Source organism: Rattus norvegicus, chromosome 9, assembly GCF_021556685.1.
Source record: "Rattus norvegicus strain SHRSP/BbbUtx chromosome 9, alternate assembly SHRSP_T2T, whole genome shotgun sequence".
NCBI lineage: Eukaryota > Metazoa > Chordata > Mammalia > Rodentia > Muridae > Rattus > Rattus norvegicus.
Window position 1 is genome coordinate 110,858,742 of NC_141542.1, and position 25,364 is coordinate 110,884,105.

At 39.0% G+C, this 25,364-nt stretch overlaps 1 protein-coding gene across 2 annotated transcripts; it reads left to right on the forward strand.

The window, feature by feature from the left end:
• The first annotated feature begins 1,128 nt into the window (after positions 1-1,128).
• On the forward strand, positions 1,129-19,394 carry Fam174a (family with sequence similarity 174, member A). 2 transcript variants are annotated; one of them, NM_001012350.1, is given in 3 exon segments: positions 1,240-1,736; positions 12,107-12,241; positions 18,847-19,394. In NM_001012350.1, coding segments are annotated over 3 exon segments (573 nt in total). In that variant the 5' UTR covers positions 1,240-1,302; the 3' UTR covers positions 18,851-19,394.
• The last annotated feature ends 5,970 nt before the right edge of the window (positions 19,395-25,364 follow it).

Genomic DNA, 25,364 nt, shown 5'->3' on the forward strand with positions numbered 1-25,364 from the left:
CCTCATTTTAAGATGGGTGCAGGCTGTCTAGAACATGTCTTCAGCTGTGATTTTTTTTTTTAAGGACATGAAAGATTTTTCACTTTCTAATGGCTCTTGTCCAAAAGTAAATAGTATTTTAAGTCATGATGACTTCACTCTCAATTAACCTGTGTCCTAAGGTCACAAAACAAGACACAGGAGGGTGAGGGCAAGAGAAAGAATCCACACTGAATACTTTCATAAGTCCTCAGTAGCTACTGCGGGTCTTCAGAGTGATCCTGAGAGCTACCAGGACATGGACTATATTATAGTTCCAGTCTTAAGTAGCTGACTCTTGACAGATGTTTGAGAAAGCTAAAATTCTGTCTATTATAAAACTGAAAGAAAGCTCAAGAAAAAAAACTAAGCATATTTATATTCAATCCCTTTCCCAGTGCCCCAAGCAGGTGTCTGCTTTGTGTCAGTGTTACTTAATGGAAATCGTAGATAAAGACAACTTTATTCAAATGAAGAGTACAAAACTTTGATCTCAAGTTCTGAAAATACAGCCTTATGTGTTTGCTAAGTTAATATGCAAACTTTCGGTCTTCTATTAAGTCCTGGGATAGTTTTGCAGCTTAAGGCACCCCATAAGCAGAAACTAGTAAATAGGGACATATTTCAAAAGAATGACTGTAGGTCCCTGGAAACCGACAAGAGGGTTTTATTTTACAAATATTTACATTTTAAAGGAGGAGAATCGGAATAAATAACTCTACATTTTCTAAAGTAAAAGATTCCAAGGAAAGTCGGAACCCTTAAAGCTAGGAAAAGCTCTCTTTAAAGTTTGTAAGAGAGAGCTAGTGTTTACTGATTAGGTGCAGTTTGGAAGTTCGGCATCAAGGAAATTAAAGCGAGTTTGGTATCGCTCACGTTTCCCCACATTCTTTCGTCTTGTTCAGGTGACCCATTCCAGCCTAGCTGTCTCACTAAAGGAAGACTCATGAAGAATGGAAAGCCTGGAATAGACCGCCCGGCTGAGGGTCCCACAGCCACGCGTGCGCAATAGGCTCGAACACCCTGACGTCACTGAGCGCGGCCCGCCCCTACATATTAGCAACCGGAGGCGTCCGTAGCAGCAGTGGCTGCGGAGATGTACGAACTTCCGGTTGTCCCCGCAGGCCGCCGCTGCCGCCGCCGCCGAAGCCGCCCGGCGCAGTCTCAGCCACCTGCTCTCCGCCGGAGAGTGGGCTCTGCGGTTCCGGCGCGCCCATGGTCGGCGCTGCGGACCGGGAGGCCGGCCCGGCGGCTGCGGCGTGCTGAGAGGCCGGCGTGGAGACCATGCCGACCCGGCGCGGCTGCTCCGGGCCTTGCCACTTCCTGGCCTCGGCTTTCGTGCTGCTGTTGCTGCCCGCGCTGAACCAGTCCGTGGTGCTACCGTCGACTGTGCCCAGGGCGGTGCAGGAGTCCAAGCCTCTCGAACCCGGGCCGCGTACGTTGTCGCCGCTGCCTCCCGGACCCACCGCGGCCCAGCCGCGAGGCCAAGCTCAGTCTGAAGGCGCCGGGCCGCGAGGCGCGGAGAGCCGCAATGGCAGCATTCCCGGGGCGGCGTCCGAGGCGGACGGTCCTGAAGGGAAGGCCGGAGAAAGCTCTCTGGGTGGCAGCCTGGCCGTGAGTCCCAATCCTAGCGACAAGCCCATGACCCAAAGGGCCCTGACCGTGTTGGTGGTGGTGAGCGCCGCGGTGCTGGTGTACTTCGTGGTCAGGACCGTCAGGTGAGGCATAGCCTCGATGGGCATCCCCTGAGGCCTAGAGCTGGCTGACAGGAGGCCTGCTGTGTGAAGCAGGGAGAATGTTTGTAACCTGGGCTTCACTCACCCCCTTCTCTGGTCCCCAGTCCCCAGCGTCAGGGGCTGGAATCTAGGACCTTCTGGTTGGCTGTCTTAATGGCCTGTGCTACCTTAGCAGGTGACACCAGCTGTTGCCTTTCATCTGTAATTCAGTAACCTACCTTCAGCATCTTGCTCTGTGAGACTTGCCTCTGCCTTAATATACCCCGAAGTGGAAGTGCTCTCCCATCCCCTGAAATTTTGACAACACTGCTGTGCGATACTTTACATACTACTCTGCACTTGGTGTAACTCACCTGTCAGTGCTGTCGCCTGTTAGAATGCACTCCTATTTGTCAGTCAGGGTACCACGAAAGTAAAACCAGAAAGACCTAACGGACCTTTCACTTCTGCAAAACTTACCAGTTGTGTTTCTTAGATGGAGCCCTTGATCTATCCCTAAGTAACTTGTACTCAGTTTATTGGGTACTACATCTCTGGAGAGGTATCAAATAGAGAAGACCCCACCAGAAGGGGGTAGCCAAGAGAACAGCTGTGGAAAAGCTAATGGTTTTTCCTTTCCCTAAAGTAAGAACAGATGGTATTTTGTGAGATTTGTACTGGTTTATTTATTTCCTGTTTTCCAAATTACTTCACACTTTCCCCATAACTACACACTGCATTAGTTAATATGTCTTTAAATCCCCAAAACAGAATTTAGTGTTTTTAAAAGGTGTTTGTGAATGGAAAACCAACATGACTTGTCTCAAAGAATCTTACAGAATTTGTTCCTTTTACACATCTTCATTAGCTACAGTTTTACATTTGTTTTCCAAATAATACATTATCTTACAAGTGTATAAAATACAAACACTTTACTGGTAAGGTTTGAAATTCTACATTGAAACTGATAGCAAGGAAGTCCGCCCTGTCTAGTTAGTGTTGTATATCTTCTTAAAGAACAATCAAAAATTGTGTATTAAATTGATCCCTTCTTTGCCAAGGTGATACGTTCTTGCTGGTGGATTTTCTTTATATCCATTAACCAAATATTACAAATGATTGGATGCAGACAAAAATTTTACAATCTATGGTATCTTTTCCTTTTTCCCATTTTTTTATTTTTTATACATGGTTTAGGACAAATGTTAAATAGATTTTTGAAGACAAAAAAAGTCATTCTTTTCACTATTTTTGGTTTTAAGAACAGCTAACTTAAGGGTTAAGGTTTTTAAATCAAGTGTTTTCTTTGTTCAGATCAGGTCAGAATCTACATAGCCTCCCGAATTCTTTAATAAGTTTTAAGAATGGAAAGGAATTTAAAGCACTTAAGAGCACCTCACATAAACAGTGTCATTGAGCTAGAAACTGTTGATTTACAAAGTTCAGAAAACTTGTCACTTTGTCACTGGGAAGTTAGTATTCAGAAGTTATTAAAAGCTTACGACCACCAAAGTGAGACTTAAGAAATCTTAGCGGAGAATTAAATCATTTTTACTATGTAGTTTTTATTTAATACTGTGCATAATTCCTGTCAGGACCATGTTATCCTTTATAGAAAGCATGGCTATACTGACCATTTCCTTGACGTGCTGCTTGTTCTTGTGTTTTTATTTTGTCCTCCCTTACTTGGCATCTTCTGTAAAAATGGTCACTGCTATCACCTCTCTGTGTTCCTTTCAGTACATCTTGAAAGGACTCACCCTTTTCTGATTCTCGGATGATTCCGTATCCTGTGGTATGAGAAGAGAGAGCCAGATTTAGCACTGTTGCTGATAAAAACTGCATACTTCAGGCAGCGTCTAACCCGTTGGTGTACTCCAAGTTCTACATTTAGTTGGCTGTCTAACATCCAAAGCTTAGTTGATGCTGACTAAATCTGGGTATATCCAGAACTCTTCCTCTTTCCTTCCAGATTGTGCTTTTTATCCTCATTATGGTGGTTGCTCACTCTGGCGCCTTTCCCAAAATATGTGTGACAGAGAACCAGAGAGGCTTATTTGTGCCGAGGAATCCGTTCCCGAACCATTTCCATAACCGATGACGTGGGGACAAACTGATTATTTTCGTTGGGAAATTTTATTATGTCAAACTCTACGAGACTTTGAAAATGTTTTGTCTTAATCTAACTCAGCATCACAAATACTTGGGTAGAAATAACTTATTTTGGCAGTATAGAATTACTCCAAGCAGTGACATTCTTTCTGTAGAGGAACTTGAATACATCGCTGGAGTACCGTAGGAGCAAATTAAACTTCATATAAGGACACACCCTCTCTCTGAATATGTGTCTTGTCTGCTCTGTTCTTTACTGTACGCCCACTGCTAGCCTTGCTAGCTCTGCACAGTGTTTAGAGAGAATAACGTTGCTTGAAGGGTTGGCCTCAGTTCACGCTTTAGGTGAGTGGTGAGGATTAGAAACTTAAACGGTATTGCTATTTGCTGATGGAACAAAGAAATACTCAATCACAACGGAATTTCTTTCTTTGTAGGACTTTCTTCCTATAGTAAACTGTGTAAGACCAGAAAACAACCATAGAGGGTTATTATAATTTTAAGGGTATATGTTGATTATATATTAAAAAAGTTTCTATCATAAATTTATGATTAATTGTTCTTGTCTTAAGCATTCTTTTTTGTTTTTTCTGTCACGCTGTGTCGTGTTTATTCATTGTGATGCTTCTACTTTCCCTTCCTTGGGAAGCTCCTTGACTTCTCCAGTCACAGAACTCTATGAAATAGAGATAAAGAACTCTTTGAAGTGGTGGCACCAAACTCTGCATTGATCGTCCTTACTCAGCCCGTCAATATTTGTTCAGCTGCCCACACTGGGCAATCGCAGTACCATTTTGAAATAAATCAGCATTAGTGCCCCCACGGCGCTCACATAAAGAGCACAGGGACATTCATCAAACTGTTCACAGATAATTAAAAAGTGCAGCCCATTGCTAGTGGTCCGTCTTACCTTCCCATCTTGCCTTCTTTGGGTGATAGGGGCAATATGTATGTACAGCTATTGGCAGCAATTAAAAACAGATATAAAAATTATGTCTGTGTTCTGTTACTACTTAGCATAAAGAAACTGCAGAGCATTAATATAATTTTAACCATTTACTAGAACCTTGAAAACTAATACAAGGCTTCCTTCAAAGAATCTGACTTTGTAACTAAGACTATTGGCGATTCTACCTGCGTGTGCATAAACCAGTCAGTACTAATCGCCAATTGATTTTACCTATATGTGCATAAACCAGTCAGTATTAATCGCCGATTGATGTGTGTCAGCTGCCATGTCAGAATAGGAGTACATTTTCTATTTAATTCTTGCAAACATCCTCAAAGTAGGTAATATTCTTCTGAATATCAGTTGCGCCTGAACAAGGCTAAGTGGTTTATCTGGAGCATGCACTTGGGACCTGCCCAAGTCCAGGTCTGCCTGAACCTAACATATCCTGTGGCTAGCGTCTCTTTTAACAAATATATTTTATTTAGGGTGATAGTGTACGTGAAAATGGCCAGCCGATTTATGAAAAAAATGAAATTGGTAATGTTTCTGTGTGAAATATGTGTTTTGTTGAATGTTTACTTTTTAAAACTTTGCAAATTGAAAAAGTAAGAGAACTTTAGTATTTATTGATATTCATTACTGTATTAAACTGAAAATAAATTAATTTTGTGTGCTATGTTAACCCGACATTCCACCCTTCAAAGATTTTCTTGGTTCGCTAGATAGAGTCTGAGAATGACTGTATTTTAAACCAACTACTAACTGGTATACATTGTCTTGTTTATCTGATTCCTTTTTATTTCTATTTCTCTGTCTGTCTGCCATCTGTCTGCCTACCTATCTACCTATCTATCCATATGTATTTGGAGTCTCACTATGCCACCCAGATGGCCTAGTACTTGGTGTGGAGAGCAAGGCAGTGTTAAACCGAGAGAGGCACCAACCTCTGTCTGCAGTGGAATTAAACTGTTTGCTGCCACGCCCAGCTTCTTATCTGCTTCCTTAAAATTGTGACTTACTGAATGAGTTTTACCACTAATTATAAAATTAAGTCATTGATGGAAATTCAGTTTAGACAGTGACGAAGATAGAAAGCCTGCATTGCTATTTATATCTATTAGTCACTGCCATTAATTTAGTAAGGATTGCTCAGTGCCTGTCAGTACTAGGCCTTGTAATAAGAACTAGCAGTAGGTAAGATGAGAAGTTCTCCATTTTTAAAGCGTCCAGTTGCTTAGATAGCCTTTGAAAGTGTCCTTTGTGCTCTGGTTTTGTATCAAGGGAGGTGAAAGTGCATTAACGGATATTTAACAAGTATGACTCCTCAGAAAGCTACTTTTCTGAGGGATGAAACTTTCCTGAATGTTTATGCAAACTGTGAAATTAGGCAGTGTGCACTATGCTGTGTGGCCTTCCCTCAAGATGTCAGTGATGAGACGGTGTAGCCTGTCAGTCATCCGTGTGTAATGAAATTACTGGAGAGGACTAGGAAACCCAGAGCAGAACCCAGAGCAGAGTGGCTATTTTACTGAACACATTTCCGATAGGAAGGAGCACAGTGCTTACACCCAAATATTAGCAAAGTATTTAAGTAGGCCTGAGCAGACCGAGAATGTAAGTACTCTCCTAGGAAAAGTAGTAGGTATTTCATTGAGCTTCTCAGCAGAAATATCCTTTCTCACCCTTCTCTCCTACAAAACATGGAGGAGGGAAGGGAGGGAGGAAGGAAGGAATGAAGGAAGGAAGACAGACTAGACAAGACTGGCTACGTGATGGAATTTACTAGAGTTTTGAGATATCAAGCCGTCAAAGGAAACAGAACAAAGCAGAACATAGTGAGGATTTGGGCAGCAAGGAGGCTGCCTTCCTAACAGGCTACACCGAAGGGCACCTGGCTAGGAGAACAGAAAAGACCACACAGCCCCGTGTGCTGTCTATTCCCAACTTGACGTGCAAGTTCCATGCTGTCCTCAAAGTTCAGCTCGGATCTGTGAGTCGGGAAGTGAAGGTATTTGACTGTGAGGACTAGTTAAGTGAAGGTATCTAACTGTGGGGACTAGTTAAGGGTCCACCTAAAACAGCACAGATTCTGCCAGGTAACAGCCATTACTGGGTTTGGAGGGAGATAATGGTTATTGTTTTCCTTGTTTTTCCATGTGATCTGAAAATCTACCTCTTTTTTCCTATAATTATACAGAATACTTTTGAGGGTTTCTTTCTCTTTTTCAGACAGTGTTTTACCTCATGTAGCTCAGGCTGGTCTCAAATTCCCTGAGTAGTAGAGGCTGAAATTGGCCCCTGCTCTTCCTTCTTTCGTCCCCTTAGCACTGGGGTTGCAGGTGCGCACTGTACAAACCTTTCGAGCACTTCATGTCTTAGCTGTTTATTACTCTCAGTGCTACTGTTAGTAATCATAACTGTCTATTCATGTGTCAGGGAGATGATCTAGACAAAGTGAAAATGTCAGTTCAGACTTTCAGTTAACTTCCAGAGTGGCTCTCTGGTTTATTCTTACATATTTATACACAGTGAAACTTTGGAAGAGGTTTCCAAATATGGCAATTATCACAGCAAAGCCTTAGGCCTTGCTGCATAGAAACTCCCTAGCAAAGTCCTCATGACCTTTACAATAGGAATGAGTTTAATTGGCCGACAGAGCTGTAATAAGTTTAAGGGTAGATTTTATTGGTGAGGATGCAAAGTACACAGGACCTCTTTCATGAGGATGGGTTCCAGTCACCGAGACAAAGCCTGAACTACACCGGGCTATGGGGGATTGAGGTGGAGGCTACTCCTGGTACAATCGGATAGCATGGTTCTTTGACCACTTCCACTCTGCATCCCAGAAGACCAGGCTTCATTCAGCCCCTTCTGTTGAAGAAAATAGACCCATGTAATTGACAGTCTGGTTTCTACAGTGCTCACTCCAAGCTGTGCTTCCTACAGGCAGAGAGAAGTTTTGGATTACTTTATAAAAAGATGTGCATTCAAGAATAATCTGTTGAGTTGTGTTTAAATGCCAGCCCTGGGAAAGGAGCAATAGAGAAGGAACATTTGAAGGAATTCAGAAAGCAAAGAACCAGAAGACAGCGAGGATTATCTAACACTCAGTAGGAGTAACGTGGGCAGGGCTCCTGAGAGCTTTTATCTATGGCAGCCCACCCTGCACATGCCTGCTCTTATCTGACATACCCCGGTCATCTCCTCATCTTTCATTTCCTTCTCATAGCCTGGCTTCTAACTGTAGCAGGCTGAGTTAATTGAGCATAGTCACACAGAGGACAGTTTGTAAGTACTTGGTCCCCTTGCATGCATCCTCACAGCTTTCTGTCAGCGGTGCACACAACAGGATGTGCTTGGTTGGCCTTGGCAGCATCGCTCCTTCTTGGTCTTTTTCTCTTTATTTAGAGTATCTTGCTTTTTCATCAATTCCCTGTTTGATGAATTCTTTTTCTGCGTTTGGTTGGTTATTCGTTTATGTTCGTCTGGGACATGGTGGCATGTAGCAGATGGCCTCCTCCAGTTCAGTGTCTAACCGAGCCAGGCTGTGCCCTCCAACTCCTCCTGACTCCACCTTTGGCCAGTTGAGATGTAGCAGCTGTGAACCACCTCAAGGAGTGATTTGCATATTCCTCATTCCAGCTTGAATGTATTATGAAACAAAATTTCAGCTAGTTACATTAGTTCATACTTAATACAGTCCTGACACATATTCCATTAGAAGAAAATGAAAAGGAACACATTCGTGAACCAAGTCAGGTGTTCTCATCTCCACTGAGTGGTAAAGTGAAATGCTGTTGTGTTTATTTTATGTGGCATCAAATGTTTTCACATAAAATTTTATCAAGCTTACTTCAGTAATAAATGACTGATGCATATTATTGAAACAAAGAGAGTTCTGACTGAACTGGATATATTTAGTGAAACATTAAGGAATCTGCATTTATGTTAAGACATCCACTTGAATGGCTTATGCTGTGATTAACTGTGCCTGAGTATGGATTACTGTTTTACTGTCTTTTTCTGCCAGTTCAGTACTCCATACTCCTCTGCTTATTTTAGGTAATATTTCTAATATTCATGAGGCACAAAATATACCTTTGTGTTACAATATGTGTTTTTTATGCCGAATTGAAAAGTATGCATATTAGTGAATATATAATTATTAGCACATTTATCTGTATGAAAGCAAAGAATATAAGGAGTGGATTCAAAGTCTCATTTAGATTTTGATTGAAAAGTAATGTAAACTGGATAGTAAAAGATAAAAATAGCATTTTTACCTTAATATTTTTCTTTATTAAAGTCTATATCTTATACTTAACATTTTAAATAGTTCATTGGGCCATCACAATGAATTTACAGTTTTTGTTTTTTTAATTTTCCTTTAGAAATACCACTACATGTAGTTCTGTTTATATAGCAGTTGATATTTTTATGTGGTATAACTCTTAGCATCTAAGCTACCGATGGAAAAAGTCAGACCATACAGCAGATCGCACGTGATGGGTTTATGGGGGGATGGAGGTGTACTGACACTGCCTGTGGGTGAGGGGGAGGAGGGAAGAGAGTAGGGAGAGGAGGCACTGGCTTTTTATAAGGGGATATAACACATGCACATAGGGAGGATATATGACTCATGGTCAGTGGATAAGTGTTGGGGAAATGTGTCACATCTTGACAGCTAGCGATGACATATCCTGTGTGTTGCAGGGTCCCTGGGCAGGCCAGTTAAGAAGCATGGGTGTTAACAGTAGCTGTCATGACATGTGAGCATCATTGAATAAACCACTAGAGTGAGGAAAGACATTTTTAGATAAATGACATTTCAAATTATTCTATTAATATAAGACCTTTAAGTTTTATTTAATTTTCATGTGAGTTAATACATATATTAATTGGTAAATTTACATTAATCTAGCTGCATCTCACACTATTATTATTTAGCCCTTAATTATTCTCGTATGAATAGGCTCTTGTTTTTAAGAGATGTTTGAAGGATAGTATTTACATATGTTACTGAATACATCTACAGTGTAAACTACAGAGAGAATATGCCCAGATTATATACACGCTGAGTTCCTGTCAGTGCACCCTGGTGTTTGTATCATACCTGGGAATGGCGTATGATGTTAGCTGCTTTACCTGTTTGCTGAGATTGAGACATCACTGAACTTGTGACGACTTACCACAGTTAAAGCATTAGCCGAGTTAACCCAGGGTCCTAGCATGCTGCTCATTTGTTCTACATGGGAGTGGTAAGTTGTTACCCAAGATATGTTCACATGACATCAAGATCCTCTTTGACTAAAACTCTAGGCTAGGAAGTCATGTGGTTTAGAAAACCCACTGAAAGAATTGCCAAGGAGAAAGAGGCTCTGGTAGAACTGTCTGAATCCACAGTCTGTGCTCGTGTCAGCTGCTGTGTGAGCGCATGTGAAGCATCACAGATATTTAAGGAGCGCCTCAGTTACCCATCCTTAAGTGAAAGAAACCAATAGTGACTACTTACTTCCCTTCATTTTTTTCTTCTTTCCATAGTAATGTTGATAGCTTTTCTGTGAAGCACTTTAAGAAGTCTATATTTAGCTTAGTAAACAAGTTAAATCCCATCTGCCAGCAAGTTCTTATAAAGTCCTAGACAAAAGAATTTTTAAGGATTATAAACAATACAAAATATTAAGACAGATATGTGACAGAAATCATATTGGCCCATAAAACCCAAATAGAAGCAAAAACTTCGGATTGTGTTTTATATGACTTGCGAGAATGTGGGCAAACGTCTGTGTGTTGATTTATACATCAACACATTTTTCATTGTCATTTGCTAGTTTAAGCATGTAATTTCTTACTATATAATGCTACTTTATACTTTATACTGTCTTGTTCTTTCTAGTTAAAGCCTTTATTATGTTAAATATTGTTCTGAAACTAGTTTATTACTTCATCACCTTCAGGTAGATATAAAGATAAGTCTATAAGAAATGACTTGTGGAAATCATATTTTTCTGCAGATGTAGTAATAGCTCACAAACTTTGATAGCTGAGAATAGACATTTTATACTCAAAAACCTAATATAGTGTCTATTGGTTAATATGGTGCAAACACTTGATTTTATTGTGTGCATCTATGCATAAATATACAGGTACTTGTCTTTCAGGGTTGTCAGTTACTTTTTTTTTTTTTTTTCCGGAGCTGGGGACCGTACCCAGGGCCTTGTGCTTGCTAGGCAAGCACTCTACCATTGAGCTAAATCCCCAACCCCTAGGATTGTCAGTTTCTTTTGAGGGGGCTCTTAATACTCTGCCATTGGAACTGAATTGAATATTCTAAATATCAGTTAATATGTTAAGCTGAGTAAATTATAATTTAAGTAAAATAAATTTTACTTGTGATCACTTGCTGAAATATTTTTTGTTTTGTTTCAAATCGCCAGCAAGTCCTTGTACAACACTCACTGCATGGCCTCTCTATAGTGTTAACACTATTGTGTTATATTCTCAGGTATCAAATGTAACATCATAGTTTGGATTTCTGAGTCAGAAGTCACCAGCTTCGTGATGCTGAGTTTCTATTCCTGAAATTTTTGGGTTATTCATGCCCCAAGTATGATCATTTTAAAGCTCTCAGGTGATTCTGATGTGTAGTCTAGGTTATGAGCCACTAATCTAAATCTAATTGTATGTCTAGGACGTTCAGTGCCCAGCTTTTGGGTGGTAATAGCAATACGTAGTTGTGTCCGTCAATGAGAAGACATCAAAGACAAGAGATAAAGGTTGGAACCAGAGCGCCTCAGAAAGCGTTAGTATCTGAAGGAAGGCTTGCAAAAGTAGCCCTGTGGGCTGGAGAGACGGCTCAGCAGTTAAGATGACTGCTGTTCTTCCACAAGACATTGAGTTGTTTCCAGGACCCATGTGGAGTATTTCAGAACCAGTTGTAGCTATGCTGCAGGAATGTGGCCCCCTCTTCCTTCTGGGTTATGGAGCGTTCACACACATGTTATTCACTTATACATATTCACACATATACATACACACAAATAAAAATAACAAATATCACTCAACTTTAGTTCACAGAGGTTCAGAAGAAATGCTGAAGCCATATGAATATATAGGAATGAGTTTATTTAATGAATTACCAGCAATCCTTCATGCTAAATTGATTGTTTTAATATGACTGCATTTTATCAGTTTTACTGAGGGTGTGCTTGATAGGAAACACAGACTAATTTCTTTAGTTTACAGTTACATATAAAGTAAAGATAAGGCTATATTCAAATTGTATTTATTTATTTGGTTGGTTTACTAGGATGAGAAGAAGAAACCGCAAAACTAGGAGGTACGGTGTTTTGGATACTAACATAGAAAACATGGAATTGACACCTTTAGAACAAGACGATGAGGATGATGACAATACATTGTTTGATGCCAATCATCCTAGAAGGTAAGTTGCTACAGTGTGTCACGGTGCAGACCTTTGCCCAGACAATTGAAGTACACTATCATTTTGCAGGCGTTATTCTAGTGGACTTTACTGGGTTCTGCTTAGTGTTCTTTGTCTTGCCCAAGCCATGGGTTTCATTCATAAGGCTTTGCTGAAATGGATATAAACAATGGTATACATTCCCTACCATGAGCTTTCTCTTCGCAGTGTTAATGTCTGACATGTTTTATTTCTACAGTGTGCATTACCAAAGCATATGCTTGCCAATGTTTGCTTTTGAGAAACATTTGTAAACATGCTTTTAGTTTTACAGTCTGAAATGATTTTATTTCACTTTTTTGGTTTGCATATAATACTTCCTGACGGAACTGTTAAGACTAGAAGTTTGTTGTTTCATGGTATAGCTATAATCTCTGTATTCAGATCTAGTCCCACAACACATTCAAACCTTTCCTGGGGTGTTTGGACAGACAGAATTACAAGGGTATATGAATTAGTATCAGTGAAAATGGAATGAGAAGAGGCAACAAAGGTTCCAGCAGGTAGGAAAGATAGGCTAAGAGCACACAGGATTTCTTTCGAAGGCAAGGTAGAATCTAGAATCATATAAATCAGAGGACACAGAAATCTTTTGCTTGGTGAAATTTATCCTTTGACAGTTTCATATATGGATGTAGTAACTTCTACCTGACCTCACCCCTACCTTGTCTCCCTCTCCCCTAGAGTTCCTATCACCCTCTTTGTTACAAGTTTCTCTTCCACAATCGTGCCTTGTTGATTTGGATCAGCTGCAGTGAGTTTCACCTGGACTTGTGAACACAATGTGTCAGCATTGTGGTCTCACAGTGAGGTCCGTAACTGCATGCAGGACTCTCTGTCACCAGAGTTGTTTAGTAGCAGTAGCTCAGCCGGGAGGAATCAGGCCTCAGTTCATGACTGGCTATTTACAGGTGCAGTGGTATAAGCTGCTCTTCGCCATGGCTTGCCATATCCTGAAGACAGCATCCCATCATCCTTCTGTCTAACTTCCAGCCATTGTATTCCTTCCGCTTACTCTTCTCAAAAGTTTTCTGAGCTTCATTGGAGTGGCTTAAATGCCCTGCTTAGGGCTAAGCTTTCAACTACTACGTGTTAACACCTGGGGCAGCCCTGATTCTGCACTCACTATCATTCCTTGCAGAGAGATGTGTCTGTGATTAAGAATAAGAGTAACATTTGTCTATGGGTATAAACATTTAGAATGTGGTGGGTTCCATGTCAATTTATCTGAACCACAGTAGTGAATCCCCTCTGGGCCCTATGCTCCCAAGCTCTTAGCTATGTGGCTTTTGTTTATTTTGTTTTGCTATGTTTAGGATGCCAGGCATACATTCTGTTGGTCGAGGGCTAAAGTCCTGTCTAACAGCCGGGGCCATACCGTGCAGGCTGTCATTTTAATTGTTTAGGTTCATGCAGGGTTACTTTTTGTATTGATGTAGAATGGAATCGCTCAACTTTTGTTACCCTTGTCTAGACCCCAAGATTTCTCTCCTGTTGGGATGTAGATCTCCTACATAGTGAATCACAAGCAATGCCCCCAGAAATTCTTATTGATCAAATAAAACTCTCAGGCCAAATTTGTGATTCCTCTTTGAGAGTTGGTAGTTAGAGTGCCAGTAGTCTTTATGGTGCCTTCCAGCCCGAGAAAGCTAATAGGGAGAAAACGTGGCTCAGTTCTAGCGTGATGTCTCCATATCATGGATTTGAATGTGCGCTGTCTTCAGCAATGGATGATCTTATCTGGTTCTGATGGACTAACAAGAGGAGTAGCAAGGGTCTACTGTTTTTGTGTAAGACTGGTTTTATTGGCTGTCTCTTTTTAAAGTGTGGGCCAGCTAAATTTGTTAGCTTGCCTTTAATAGTCAATGTGTGTAATTTGTACTTACCTTCATATTAGAATCAGAAGAAAAATACCATGCAGTGCCATGAGCCCAAAGACACACTAGGTAAATAGAAGACGACCTTGGGCGCCATGTCAGAGTGCTGAGTAGACAGTCTTTAGAGTTGAGTTACGCCGTAGAACTATCATTATTATCATCTACAATGACCATTTTATATTTAATTATGCTAGGTATGTATAAGATGTTTGCTGTATACATTCACAAAAAGGAAAGATGTAAAATGAAATTTACAGTTCATGATTGCCTCCAAAGAAAAACTCAGCTGGAGGATCAGTTCATCTGTGTTAAATATGTTCTAATTTGAACGTGAGTCATCCTCCGTATGTTCACATTTGAATACTTGGTTTAAAATGAGAAACAAAGGTGGATAGTTAGGGACACAAAGTAGCAGAATGCAGTGGAATTGTTTCTGTGTTCATCATCCTTTAGTGTGTGCATGCACGTACCTGTGCGTGTGTGTGTGTGTGCCTGTGCGTGTGCCTGTGTGTGTGCGTGTGCGTGTGTGTGTGTGTGTGTGCGTGTGTGTGTGCCTGTGTGTGTGCGTGTGTGTGTGTGTGCGTGTGTGTGTGCGTGCGTGCGTGTGCGTGTGTGTGTGTGTGTTTGTGTGTGTGCGTGTGTAGGCATGCCCGTGCGTATGTGTGTGTATGTGCCTGTGTGTGTGTGTGCATGTATGCGTGTGTGTGTGTATGTGTGTTGATGCAGATTAAATTCACAGTCTAGCAGATTTGTGCTGTAGAAGCTACTCCTCAGCTCTGCATTTGTGTTTTATGCTAGGTTGGTATTTCTTGGTTGGCTGCTAGAATTCATGAGTGGAGCTTTTTCTTTGGTAAGACTGTGAGTAATACACTCAGCTTTGTAATGGACATACTTATGTGCATACATAGGCACATATATAGGTTTATGTTTCCAACTCTGAATGTAAGGGTTATAAGAGCAAAAGGATTAAGACTTCTGTGTCAGACTGGTTTTTAGAAATGTCAAAAGCTACATTCACAAATTCTCACCAACATAACTGCTTAAGAGGAGCTCAGCAAAGTCAGCATCAGCAGGCATCCCAAACCAGAGAAGGGAAGGCCTCAGGCCTGAAGCCTACACAAAAGACTACAGCCAACTAAGGAGTGCTGAGAGTGGAAGAAATAGTCTTCCTCAGAGAAGAACACCCCCATTGGTTATCCAACAGCAGTCAGTCAGCCCTGTTGTATGTGTGTACACTGTCCATAGACTGAGCAGGTTGTATATGTGCCTTCAGGAATGCATATGTGTTCACTTGTACATACATGTAAGTATAACAATAAATGAAAAGAGTAATGAATTTGAAAGAGAGCAAGCTGTGGTATATGGAAAGATTTTGAGGTTGGACAGTGAAAAGGGAATGATAGAACCTTAAAATAAAATAAAAAATTAGAAGAATAAAGGCATATTAAGAAAGCAAACACAAGAATCAAGTCTGTGTGAAGAAGTATAAAAGAAGCAAAGAGATTAAAAATAAAGCCATAGATTTTGCTTGCAAATATATTATAGCAGCAGAGATGACTGAATTTCAGACAAAGAACATATATATGTCTTATCCATGTACTTAATATGTTTTCACAGAATTCCTAATGATTTAGTAAAAGCATTTTATGAAATTATCTAACCTAAGTCACACTTAGTAGATTTACTTTCATTAGCACATCATCCTTAAGAATTTATATTACTAGGGTAGCTTATTAAATAATTTTTAGGTTGATATCTCCACATATATTAATAAGACACGCTACCACTGAGAACCTAGGGCAACATTTTATAGTACTTCTATCAAATTTTCAATAGTTCTAAGGGAAAAAAAATCAGAATATCCTAGTCAGCATCTCATCCTTTTTATACTATGACAAATTCCAAACTTCAACAGTTTTATGTCCCTTCCTTGAAGGCTGACTTTAATTTCCCCTTTATGGCCCAGTATTTGATGACCATAGTCAGGCCGCACAGAACGCATGCTGTCAGTCGCCAGCGTCCGCTGTGAAGCCTGCTCCTTCTATTGCTGTACATTACTAGCTGTCCTCACCACTGAATGCAGTGACTTTAACGCTGAGACAGGAAGAAGGAGGCTACGTTTCTCAGCTCTTCTCCTTCCTTAATCTGTATCTGTACAAAGATGAATGGAGCTACTGGACAGCTTGCCCTACAGAAGGGATTCAACACAGAGGGAACAGTAGGAAGTGGGAAGAGGCCAAAGTGGAAACATCCAGCAAAAGACAGAGTAACAAAGAGGAAGAAAACACTGCTTGTGGGTTATTTTAATATTATGTCAATACAATTTAAGGCAGCATCTTATTAATACATAGGATTTTGTACAACCCTAATAGTTTTCCAATGTAGCATTGAATATGTGTGTGTGTGTGTGTGTGTGTGTGTGTGTGTGTGTGTGTGTGTATTATACTAGTCTGTACCATTGGATATATATATATATGGATATGGACATGTAGTCTGTACTACTTATATATAATATCCATATATTTCTAGCGGTATAGACTAATATATGTGTGTTATTTATATGTATATGATATATGTAAAATTATATACACACACATACATGCGCGCGCACACACAAACACGCACATATATATTACTGCTATGTAAACAGCTGGTCTTGAACTTGTAGTGATTGTCCTGAGCTCCCCAAATGCCAAGATTGTAGGTGGGAGTTATCATGTCTCACTTTTACTACTGTATTGTGTAAAAATTAAAAATGAATCTGCATTCTATTAGCAGAAACAATATTCAACATTTACTGCATAGTCAGCGTAGTCACTATCTCAGAAATTGATGCACATTTCACTAGGAGGGAAGAATTCATTTTGTCTTGGGAACCTGACGTATAGAACTATCACAGGAGTGACTAAATAGACACTCCACCACCCTCTTTACTAGGAGTGCTAGCAGACTGCTCTGCTGAAGTAATTTGTAAAATAGTTCAAGGGAGGAAAATCGGGGCTAAGAGAACTTAAATAACCTAGAGTTCTCATCCTGCTACAATCTCATTCCGTTTGTTTGGTATTTATTTGCTACATCTAAATCATAAACATTCCCATTCTGTCCCATACCTCACCTAAGTGTCTCCATTCTATTAGTAAGGAAGGGGAGTCCTGTGGTTTTCTCTGTTTCCTTCTGTCTGAAGAACCTTGGGCTCTGTACTAGCAATTGTGATAACTTTTCAATCGTATCTTACATCTACTGTGTTAACAGTTATAAAGGTCTCCTTTATTGCCCAGATTCTTTGTTGTCCTTTTGGTTGGTTGGTTTTTGGTTTTTTGTCTGTTTGTTTTAAAATACATATCATTTCCAGGGAGGAAGAGGACTCTTCTTCCTTACTGTTTCATAAAGTTAGCTTCTGTACCATTTGTACAGAGTGTTTCTGTCTTCCTTGTCCACTCTATTCTGTAGGAGCTATAAACGTGGGAAGAACATGCCAGGCTTTACATGCTGGGTGGCATTTTCTCTTATTTTGGACAGAAAAACTCAGGAGATCAGATAGCATGTTATCATTAAAACAACTACCACTCTTCTGAAAAAAAAAATCTTGAGAGAGAATGTCAATAATTCACTTCACTATTGGAAGAGTAAAACAACTTTACAGCACAAAGAACGAGTGGAAAGCTTAATTCTGTCAAAAATAAAAAATTATTATAATGATATGGATTAGAAGACAACTCAAAATTAATGAGACAGCTTTTAAATCGAGTACTAGTGCCATTCTAGTGGTGTTCCGGCTTCAGTGTCGATCTCTCTTAATAGGCACAGCGTTCAGCTCCAGGTACCCTCAGTGTCCTGTGGCCCTGACTCTAGTCCAGCAGGCCACCTTTGTAACCTGTTATTTCTCCAGGAAGTAGAGCTTGGTTTATTTTTCCTCATGTAATGCCGTCCTGGTTTTCCTGAGAAAGTGTGACTGAATGAAGTGTAGCAGATGAGAAGGGTGTATTGATGAAGTGATGCTTGAGTTGCAGTTATTTTTAAAAATGCACGAGACAGCCAGATGAGATCCTGTGGGATGTGTCAGGGAGAGTTGAAAGCTCCAGATGTGTGTAGTGTTATGTGAGTGTGCACTTGTTCTCAGGCTTTGAATGTACAACATGGGAAAAGGTATAGATGGGGCCAAGTTAGGTCATGGAAAAACAAAAACAAAGACTGATTTTGTCAGTCAAGAATGTTCCCAGACATTCCCAGGCTTTTGAATAAATGACCGATCTGATCCTATTGCATTTGTGTTGTAGATGACTCCAGTGACTTGTAAGTGCCTCACTACTAGATTTAAGAAAGAACTCGAGGTGCAATATTTTGAGATACTTTATATGGCCCAGTGAGGAGTGAATAAAGATGAAGATTCGTATTCCTATAAGTACTTAAGAAAAAGTGATCAGACATCCCAGTGTATGTGTTTATGGAAAACATGTCTGTTGCCGAAACTGTAAAAGAAACAATAACAACAACAAACTGTATCGTCTGATTCCCATTGAAATAATTTGTTAATGTTCTGTGAGAAAAATTTTATTGTGAATATAAGCGAGGGTTTATTACAATATAATGCATAAAATTATTTTGAATAATTAAAATTTCAAGTCAAAGGATAATATCCTTGTGTTTATAGACAAGTGTTATTCATATATTTATTCATTCATTTTGCAGATGAGCATGTGCCTTTACTGAGAAGACTTCATATTTCTATTGAGGAACTGAGCTTTTATGTCTAAGGAATAAGAAGCCACTCCATCAAGGGGAGAGGAATTTAAGTTACATATATTATGTCAATCTTTAATTTGTTGCTACTCAATAAATATTGTATCATTTTGTTATAACTTTGTATATTTGGAACTGCTGTATTTATTAGTGGGCTCCATGTTGTTAGGGACAAACTATACTATATTGGATTTTCTGTTTGAAAATTCTTTTTTAAAATGACTTCTGCAGCGCGTTTGACCTTTCCTTTTACCGTATTATTGTAACTTTGTTTTCTTTAAGTATTAATCAGTTGCTGTTGCTTTTTTTTTTGTCAGTGTCATAATTGAAAGACCTCTAGGCCACAACCAACTGGTATGAAATAAATAAAATTCTACTAAGACTTTTTCCGTTTTTGAGGGGAAAAAGCCAAATCTATTATGTTGTTTTTCAGTTTGTAAATAGTAATAATTGTCTGTACTAACCTATGAAAAAGAATAAATATAATTTAAAATTAAGTGGTGCAGACGTGTTTACACAATACTGCATAATTGTATATTAACATGTGTTTTATCTTTATATACTGAGTCCAAATCTATTTTCCCTAGCTATAGTGTCTCATACCTGTATGTCCTCTATTAAGGCAGATCTCTGGAAGTTTGAGGGCAAGGATAAATCAAAGTTGGATATCTCATTAGAGATTAGATATTTTGGAAATCTATGAATTTCAAATACATTTGTAGTGAGAGTTAATAATACAAATTGTATGGTGATAAATCTGAATCTTGTCAGAAATCAAGAGATTGAAAATTTTCATCTGTAGACTTTGAAGTCAGATTTTATGTAGAGACTAGATTTACCTCACAGCAAATCTAATCCCACCCAGGACTGATTTTACATATTTTAAAATTTAGAATAAAACTTAAAAGGCATGGGTCATAAACTCCATTGCTTATTAGCATCAGTTAGGTCATTTAAATGTGTGACAGAATGGAATATTCCTAGTCATAGTGACTTACAAGAATTTACTTACTAACATCAGCTTTATAAAGTCTACTTATACTGTGCTTGACATTTTCTTTATAGCCAAGCTGATTAAAAAAAAAATCTACCTCAAAAGCTAAACTTGGCTATTTTATAGGCTTCTGCTTTATGATGATAAATTAATTTGGTATTGACTAAAGCCAACCTCGAGGCTACTCTCATTCAATAAAACCACAATAGAGACTCCTCTAACAAAAAGAAAAAGATTACAAGAAAAATGGTTGTATATTTAAGTATAACCCAGGCCTGTAATATTTCAAATAAAACTTAAAAGTTTGCATACTAAAAAGTGTTCTTGTTGCCACATTTTCTTCGTATATTGAGACGCTTTACTGGCTGTCCACCTAGAACATGTGGCACCATCATACTGTGGCTGGGGTGGTTCTCATCTGAAGTTTCATCTTGACTGAGACTGCAGAGCAGCTTAGTCACAGGTTAACAGTTGGTTCTATTCATTAAGCTTGTCACTAATATTAATTTAGAATCAAGGGAAAGAAACTACAGTCTACATATTTGAAGTGGAAATTCCCATATTCTTTAACAACTCAGTTGATTCATGTGATGTTTTTCTGGAAACTGTCTTAGGAAGGAGCATGTTGTATTTTGCAAAAAAAAAAAAAAAGCAGACACTTGAGAGGGAACATGATGTTTAGACTATAAATGGAACCCTACAACAGTTGAGAGGATGCTCTTACATGGCTATACCATGCAACACGTTGCTGTTCTTTGATAGTCTTCCTTGGTCTTCACTTCCTAGAAATACAGCAAAGAATGTTTCTTGACAACGGTTGTCATGGTGGAGGCAAGAAGCCATGGAAATAGAACAGCGTAATATAGCAAGGGGGATAAATGTTGCTAATGATCAACTTCTTGATCAAGGGCCATTATACTAGCCTATGAGAACAAACCCAATCTGATGAGATCATACATAATTAACCATTATTGTGTTGTAGCTTTAAAACCTTGGGATATGACTAAGGAGCCGGGGGAGAGCCATGTCAGACGCTGAAACCAGAAAGTCATTGATAGAGATTTGGGCAGTTGAAAGTGCAAATACTGAAAGTAAGAGAGCAATCAAACCATTGAAAGCAAGTGTGAGGATCCCTGATGGATGACTGGGTAAGAGAGACAACTGGTATTGGTTTCAGAGGTCTCACGCCAATATGATAGGACAAGCCATAGCTCAAAGTCTCACGAATGAAAATGCTTGATGCTTTAACTGTGTGGTGATTTTGGCCATTTCCAAAGAAATAAGGCTAAAAGATTCAGAGCTCAAAGTAGCAGATGCAGAGAACATGGTATTTGTAGATGAGAACAAGAAGATTCTGACTGCTACGAAACACCAAGGTTTCCAGGGTATTGTAGCCACTGTGGAAAAGGCAAACATGGATCCAAAAGAGACATTCGAGGAAATCTCTTGCCATCAGGAAACAAACCAACGGCCTGTCAGCTTGAGACCCTGCAGCAAACGATATGAGCTATCTGCCTTTGGTCAACCAGGAGGTACCAAGCAGACAAGAAAAATAAAACTAAGTATTTCTGATCATATACATGCTACAGAATGAAGTGCAGCTTTGGTCTGGCCACAAATACACCTCTTACCCTATCCCCAAAAGTTGGATGTTACAAGTTAACCACTGGTGTTTATGGTCCTTTACCATTAGGGACAGTAGGGATAATAATCTTGGGAAGACGTAGCTTAATTTCTCAAGGATTTATTGTGCATCCAGGCATAGTAGATTCAGATAACAAGGAAGAAATTAGAATTATGGCACATGTGAAAAAGGAGATGCAATTTTATGCAGGGAATAGAATTGCTCAGGAGTTGTTTCCATACATCAAGGGCAAGGTCACTCCAGCAGAAAAAACAGGGGCTTTTGTGGGTCCTGGAAAATAAGTTCTGGAAAGCAGTGCTTAATGGTCAGTGACACAAATTAATGGTACATGAATGGTGTTGAAATGGAAAGCTTAGGGGATACTGGAGCTGACCTTCATATACTTTCCCCAAAGTCTTGGAATCCAGATTGGTCCCTTCAGAAGGTTTGCATGCATCTCTTGGAATTGGTAAATTATCACTAAGACAAAATGTCCAATAGATTAACTATGTGGAACCAGAAAGGCAAAGGGAAGTTAAGACCTTATGTAGCTGGCATACCAAAAACTTTATGGGTAAGGGATCTTTCACAATAATGTGGTACTCAAATTAATATCCCTGCATTTCTCAGGAGAGCAAATAAGAAAATTAGGAATGATACGGTAGATGCTCCTAGGGAAGGTATTGATAACAGGTGACTAAGAACAATCATAACCTGTGCCCATTGTTGAAACACAGTGACATCACAGGGACTGAGTTTCCAAATGTATACAAGGGGCCACTGCTGACATACCAACAGTCTTGAACCTAAAATTATCAAACACCTGTGTGGCAAAATCAGTGGCCCATAACAAAAGAAAGATTGCAGACACTTGAACAACTGGTACAAGAGCAGCAGGAGTCTCAAGGTATAGAAGAGTCTCCCAGCAAATGGAAATACCCTTGTTAAAAAAAAAATCAGAAAAAGGAAGGAAGATAGCAGACTTAAGAACAATGAATAAAGTAATTCAACCAGTGGATCCTTTACTGACTGGACTTTGTCTATATTCTCTGTTACCTACATTATGATCCATAGTTGAATTGAAAGATTGTGTTTTCACAATACCCTTCCATGTGTAAGACAGTAAAGTTTACTTTGGCAATACATGCTCTAAACAGCAATAGTCCAATAAAGAGATACAATTGGAAGGCACTTTCACAAGGAATATTAAATAGTCCAACTATATGTCAATATTTTGTGCAGCAACCGTTAGAAATAATTTGCAGGCAATTTCCCCAGTATATCATTTATCATTACATGGATGACATTTTTGTTGGCTGATTTTCACGAAGATGCTTTAGGGAAAATGTTTAAGGAAATACAAAGAGTTCTGCCATGCTATGGGTTACAGATTGCTGAAGAAAATTATATATAAAGAGGAGATTCGCTTAGTTATTTGGGCTATAAAAGTCAGTCAAAAAAATTAGACCACTGAAGGAACAGATCTAGATCTGTAGGAACCAATTTCAAACATTTTAAAAAAAATTTTATTAGATATATTTCTTTACATACATTTCAAATGTTATTCCCCTTCCCAGTTTCCTGTCCATAAACCTCCATCCCCTCCCCTCCCCCTCCCCCATACATTCCCCTTACTGCCCCCCTCCCCATATTCCCCTGCACTGGGGTTCCAACCTAATGTTTTTCAAATACTAATGGGAGATATTAACTGGCTGAGGCCTACAACAGGATTAAGGATTTATAAGTTAAGTAATTTGTTTCAAACATTACAAGGAGATTCAAATTTGAACAGTCCAAGATGCCCAACAGCTGGAGTAGAAAAAGTTAATTCTTATAGAGCAAAGACAGCAAGATCATATTGAAAGCAAACTTGATTGTATTTTGGTTATTTTGCCTTCAACTCATTCTCCTACTGGGTTCATTGTGAAACCAGAAGACTGTATTATGGAATGGATTTTCTTAGCTTATCAACAATGTAAAAAATTGAAAATGTGTAGAAAAGATTTCTGAATCAATCATAAAAGATAGAATAAGGCTTCACCAACTGTCAGGAACAGATCTGGCTGAAATTGTAGTACCTCTTACTATATTTGAGATTATGTCATGGGTGATTAATGAGGATTGGCAAAAAAGTTTGTAGTAACTTCTTGAGCACATAGAGACTGTTGAATTTGTTCCTGATAAATCAGGATTAACTTGTAATTTATATAATTGCAATAGGCCATCAGAAGTGAAGACTGTCCATTATATAGTACTCATATTTGGTCTTATACAGGTTTGCCAGGTCCACTGGCATGAGGAAATGAGGAAATTGACCAGTTTCTAACAGGAAATATGTAAGAAGCCATGAAATTTCATCAGAACTATAATGTTAATAGGAAAGGTTTAAAGAAAAAAAATTCTATTACCTGGCAACAAGCCAAAAAAAAAAAAAAACAATAAAAATTAAAATGTCCTGCATGTTCTCAATATAGAACCCTACTACTTTCTGGTAATAACCCTAGGGATAACAAAAGAAATGACATCTGGCAAATTGATGATTTTTATTTTGTAGAATTTGGAAAACAATAGTATATACACCATACAATGTATAGGTACTTGGGGTTTCAGTGGGCAATTGCTTTAAGTTCTGAAAAGACTGATTGTGTAATTACCCACTTATTAGAAATAATGGCAATTTTGCAGATACCTGTCCAAATTAAAACTGACAATGCTCCTGCATATATATATATATATATATATATATATATATATATAAAGACTAAGCAATTCTTTGCATTTATAATATAAAAAATATTAGTGGTATGCCACACAATCCCACAGGAGAGGCAATTATAGAAAGAGCTAATTATACCTTAAAAAGAGATGCTTATTAAACAAAAGAAAGTTTAAAAAAGTACAAAAAGACTGAATAACGCTTCATTAACTCTCAATTCTCTTAATATTGGTGAAAAAAGGAATAACAGTAGCTGTAAGACACTGGTTATCAAAAAAAAAAAAAAAAAAGCTGAGGAACTAGGCCAACCAACATACTGTAAGGATGTGTTGACGTTAGAATGGAAACGTGCAGTAGTTTTAAGATGGGGATGTGGTTATGCTTATGCATCTGCAGGGAATGAAAAAATATGGATACCAACAAAACTTTATAACAAGTATATTTTCCAAGGGAAAAACTCTTATCAGCTGAGACATGAGTGTCTTCACAGAGCAAAGAGCCCGTGTGATTCACGCTCACAGGCTATGCCAGTCACCGACCTTTCTAAAATAGCCATGCAAATCAATTTCTAAAGGGCTAGCTCAACCGGTTGGTCACACACAGACTGGACAGAGAACACAGGGACTGGCTATCACAGAGATGGAACAGAACACAGAGTGGACAGGCAACAGAAACAGAGTAAGACACAGCCAGCCTTACCAGGACTTGGCCAATATCCCAGGTTTCATAGGAAACCCAAAAGATACCTCTGTCTCCAGACAAGAAATTTCAAGAATATGACTCTCCTGTTTCCAAAAGGTGGGAAGGCTGGGTTTGGTCATTTGATGTGTTATGTTTGTTATCCTCTAGAGTGGTTGACTGTTATTGGTTATGGTCAAAAAGGAAACACATTTTAAATCAGGGATCTCTCTCCTGTATCTAATAATGGAAAAAAGAGGGGAAATGGAACAATAATAGCATAAATAAATAAATAAATAAATAAATAAACAAACAAACTAACCTTATATATTTTACTTGGCATAGATTGATTCATCTTAATAGAACTTTAAGGTCGTATTGTTTGACGATGGTTTAGTGATGGAAATTTAAGGTTGCTTTGTTTGATCATTGTATCTCGAGTATTATGGTTCTCA

Excerpts from the sequence above, each read along its gene's own strand:
- Fam174a (XM_087565623.1), top strand. The coding sequence starts at position 1,303 with ATGCCGACCCGGCGCGGCTGCTCCGGGCCTTGCCACTTCCTGGCCTCG. Across the intron at positions 1,737-12,106 it reads TTCGTGGTCAGGACCGTCAG|GATGAGAAGAAGAAACCGCA; the intron begins GTGAGGCATAGC and ends TTGGTTTACTAG.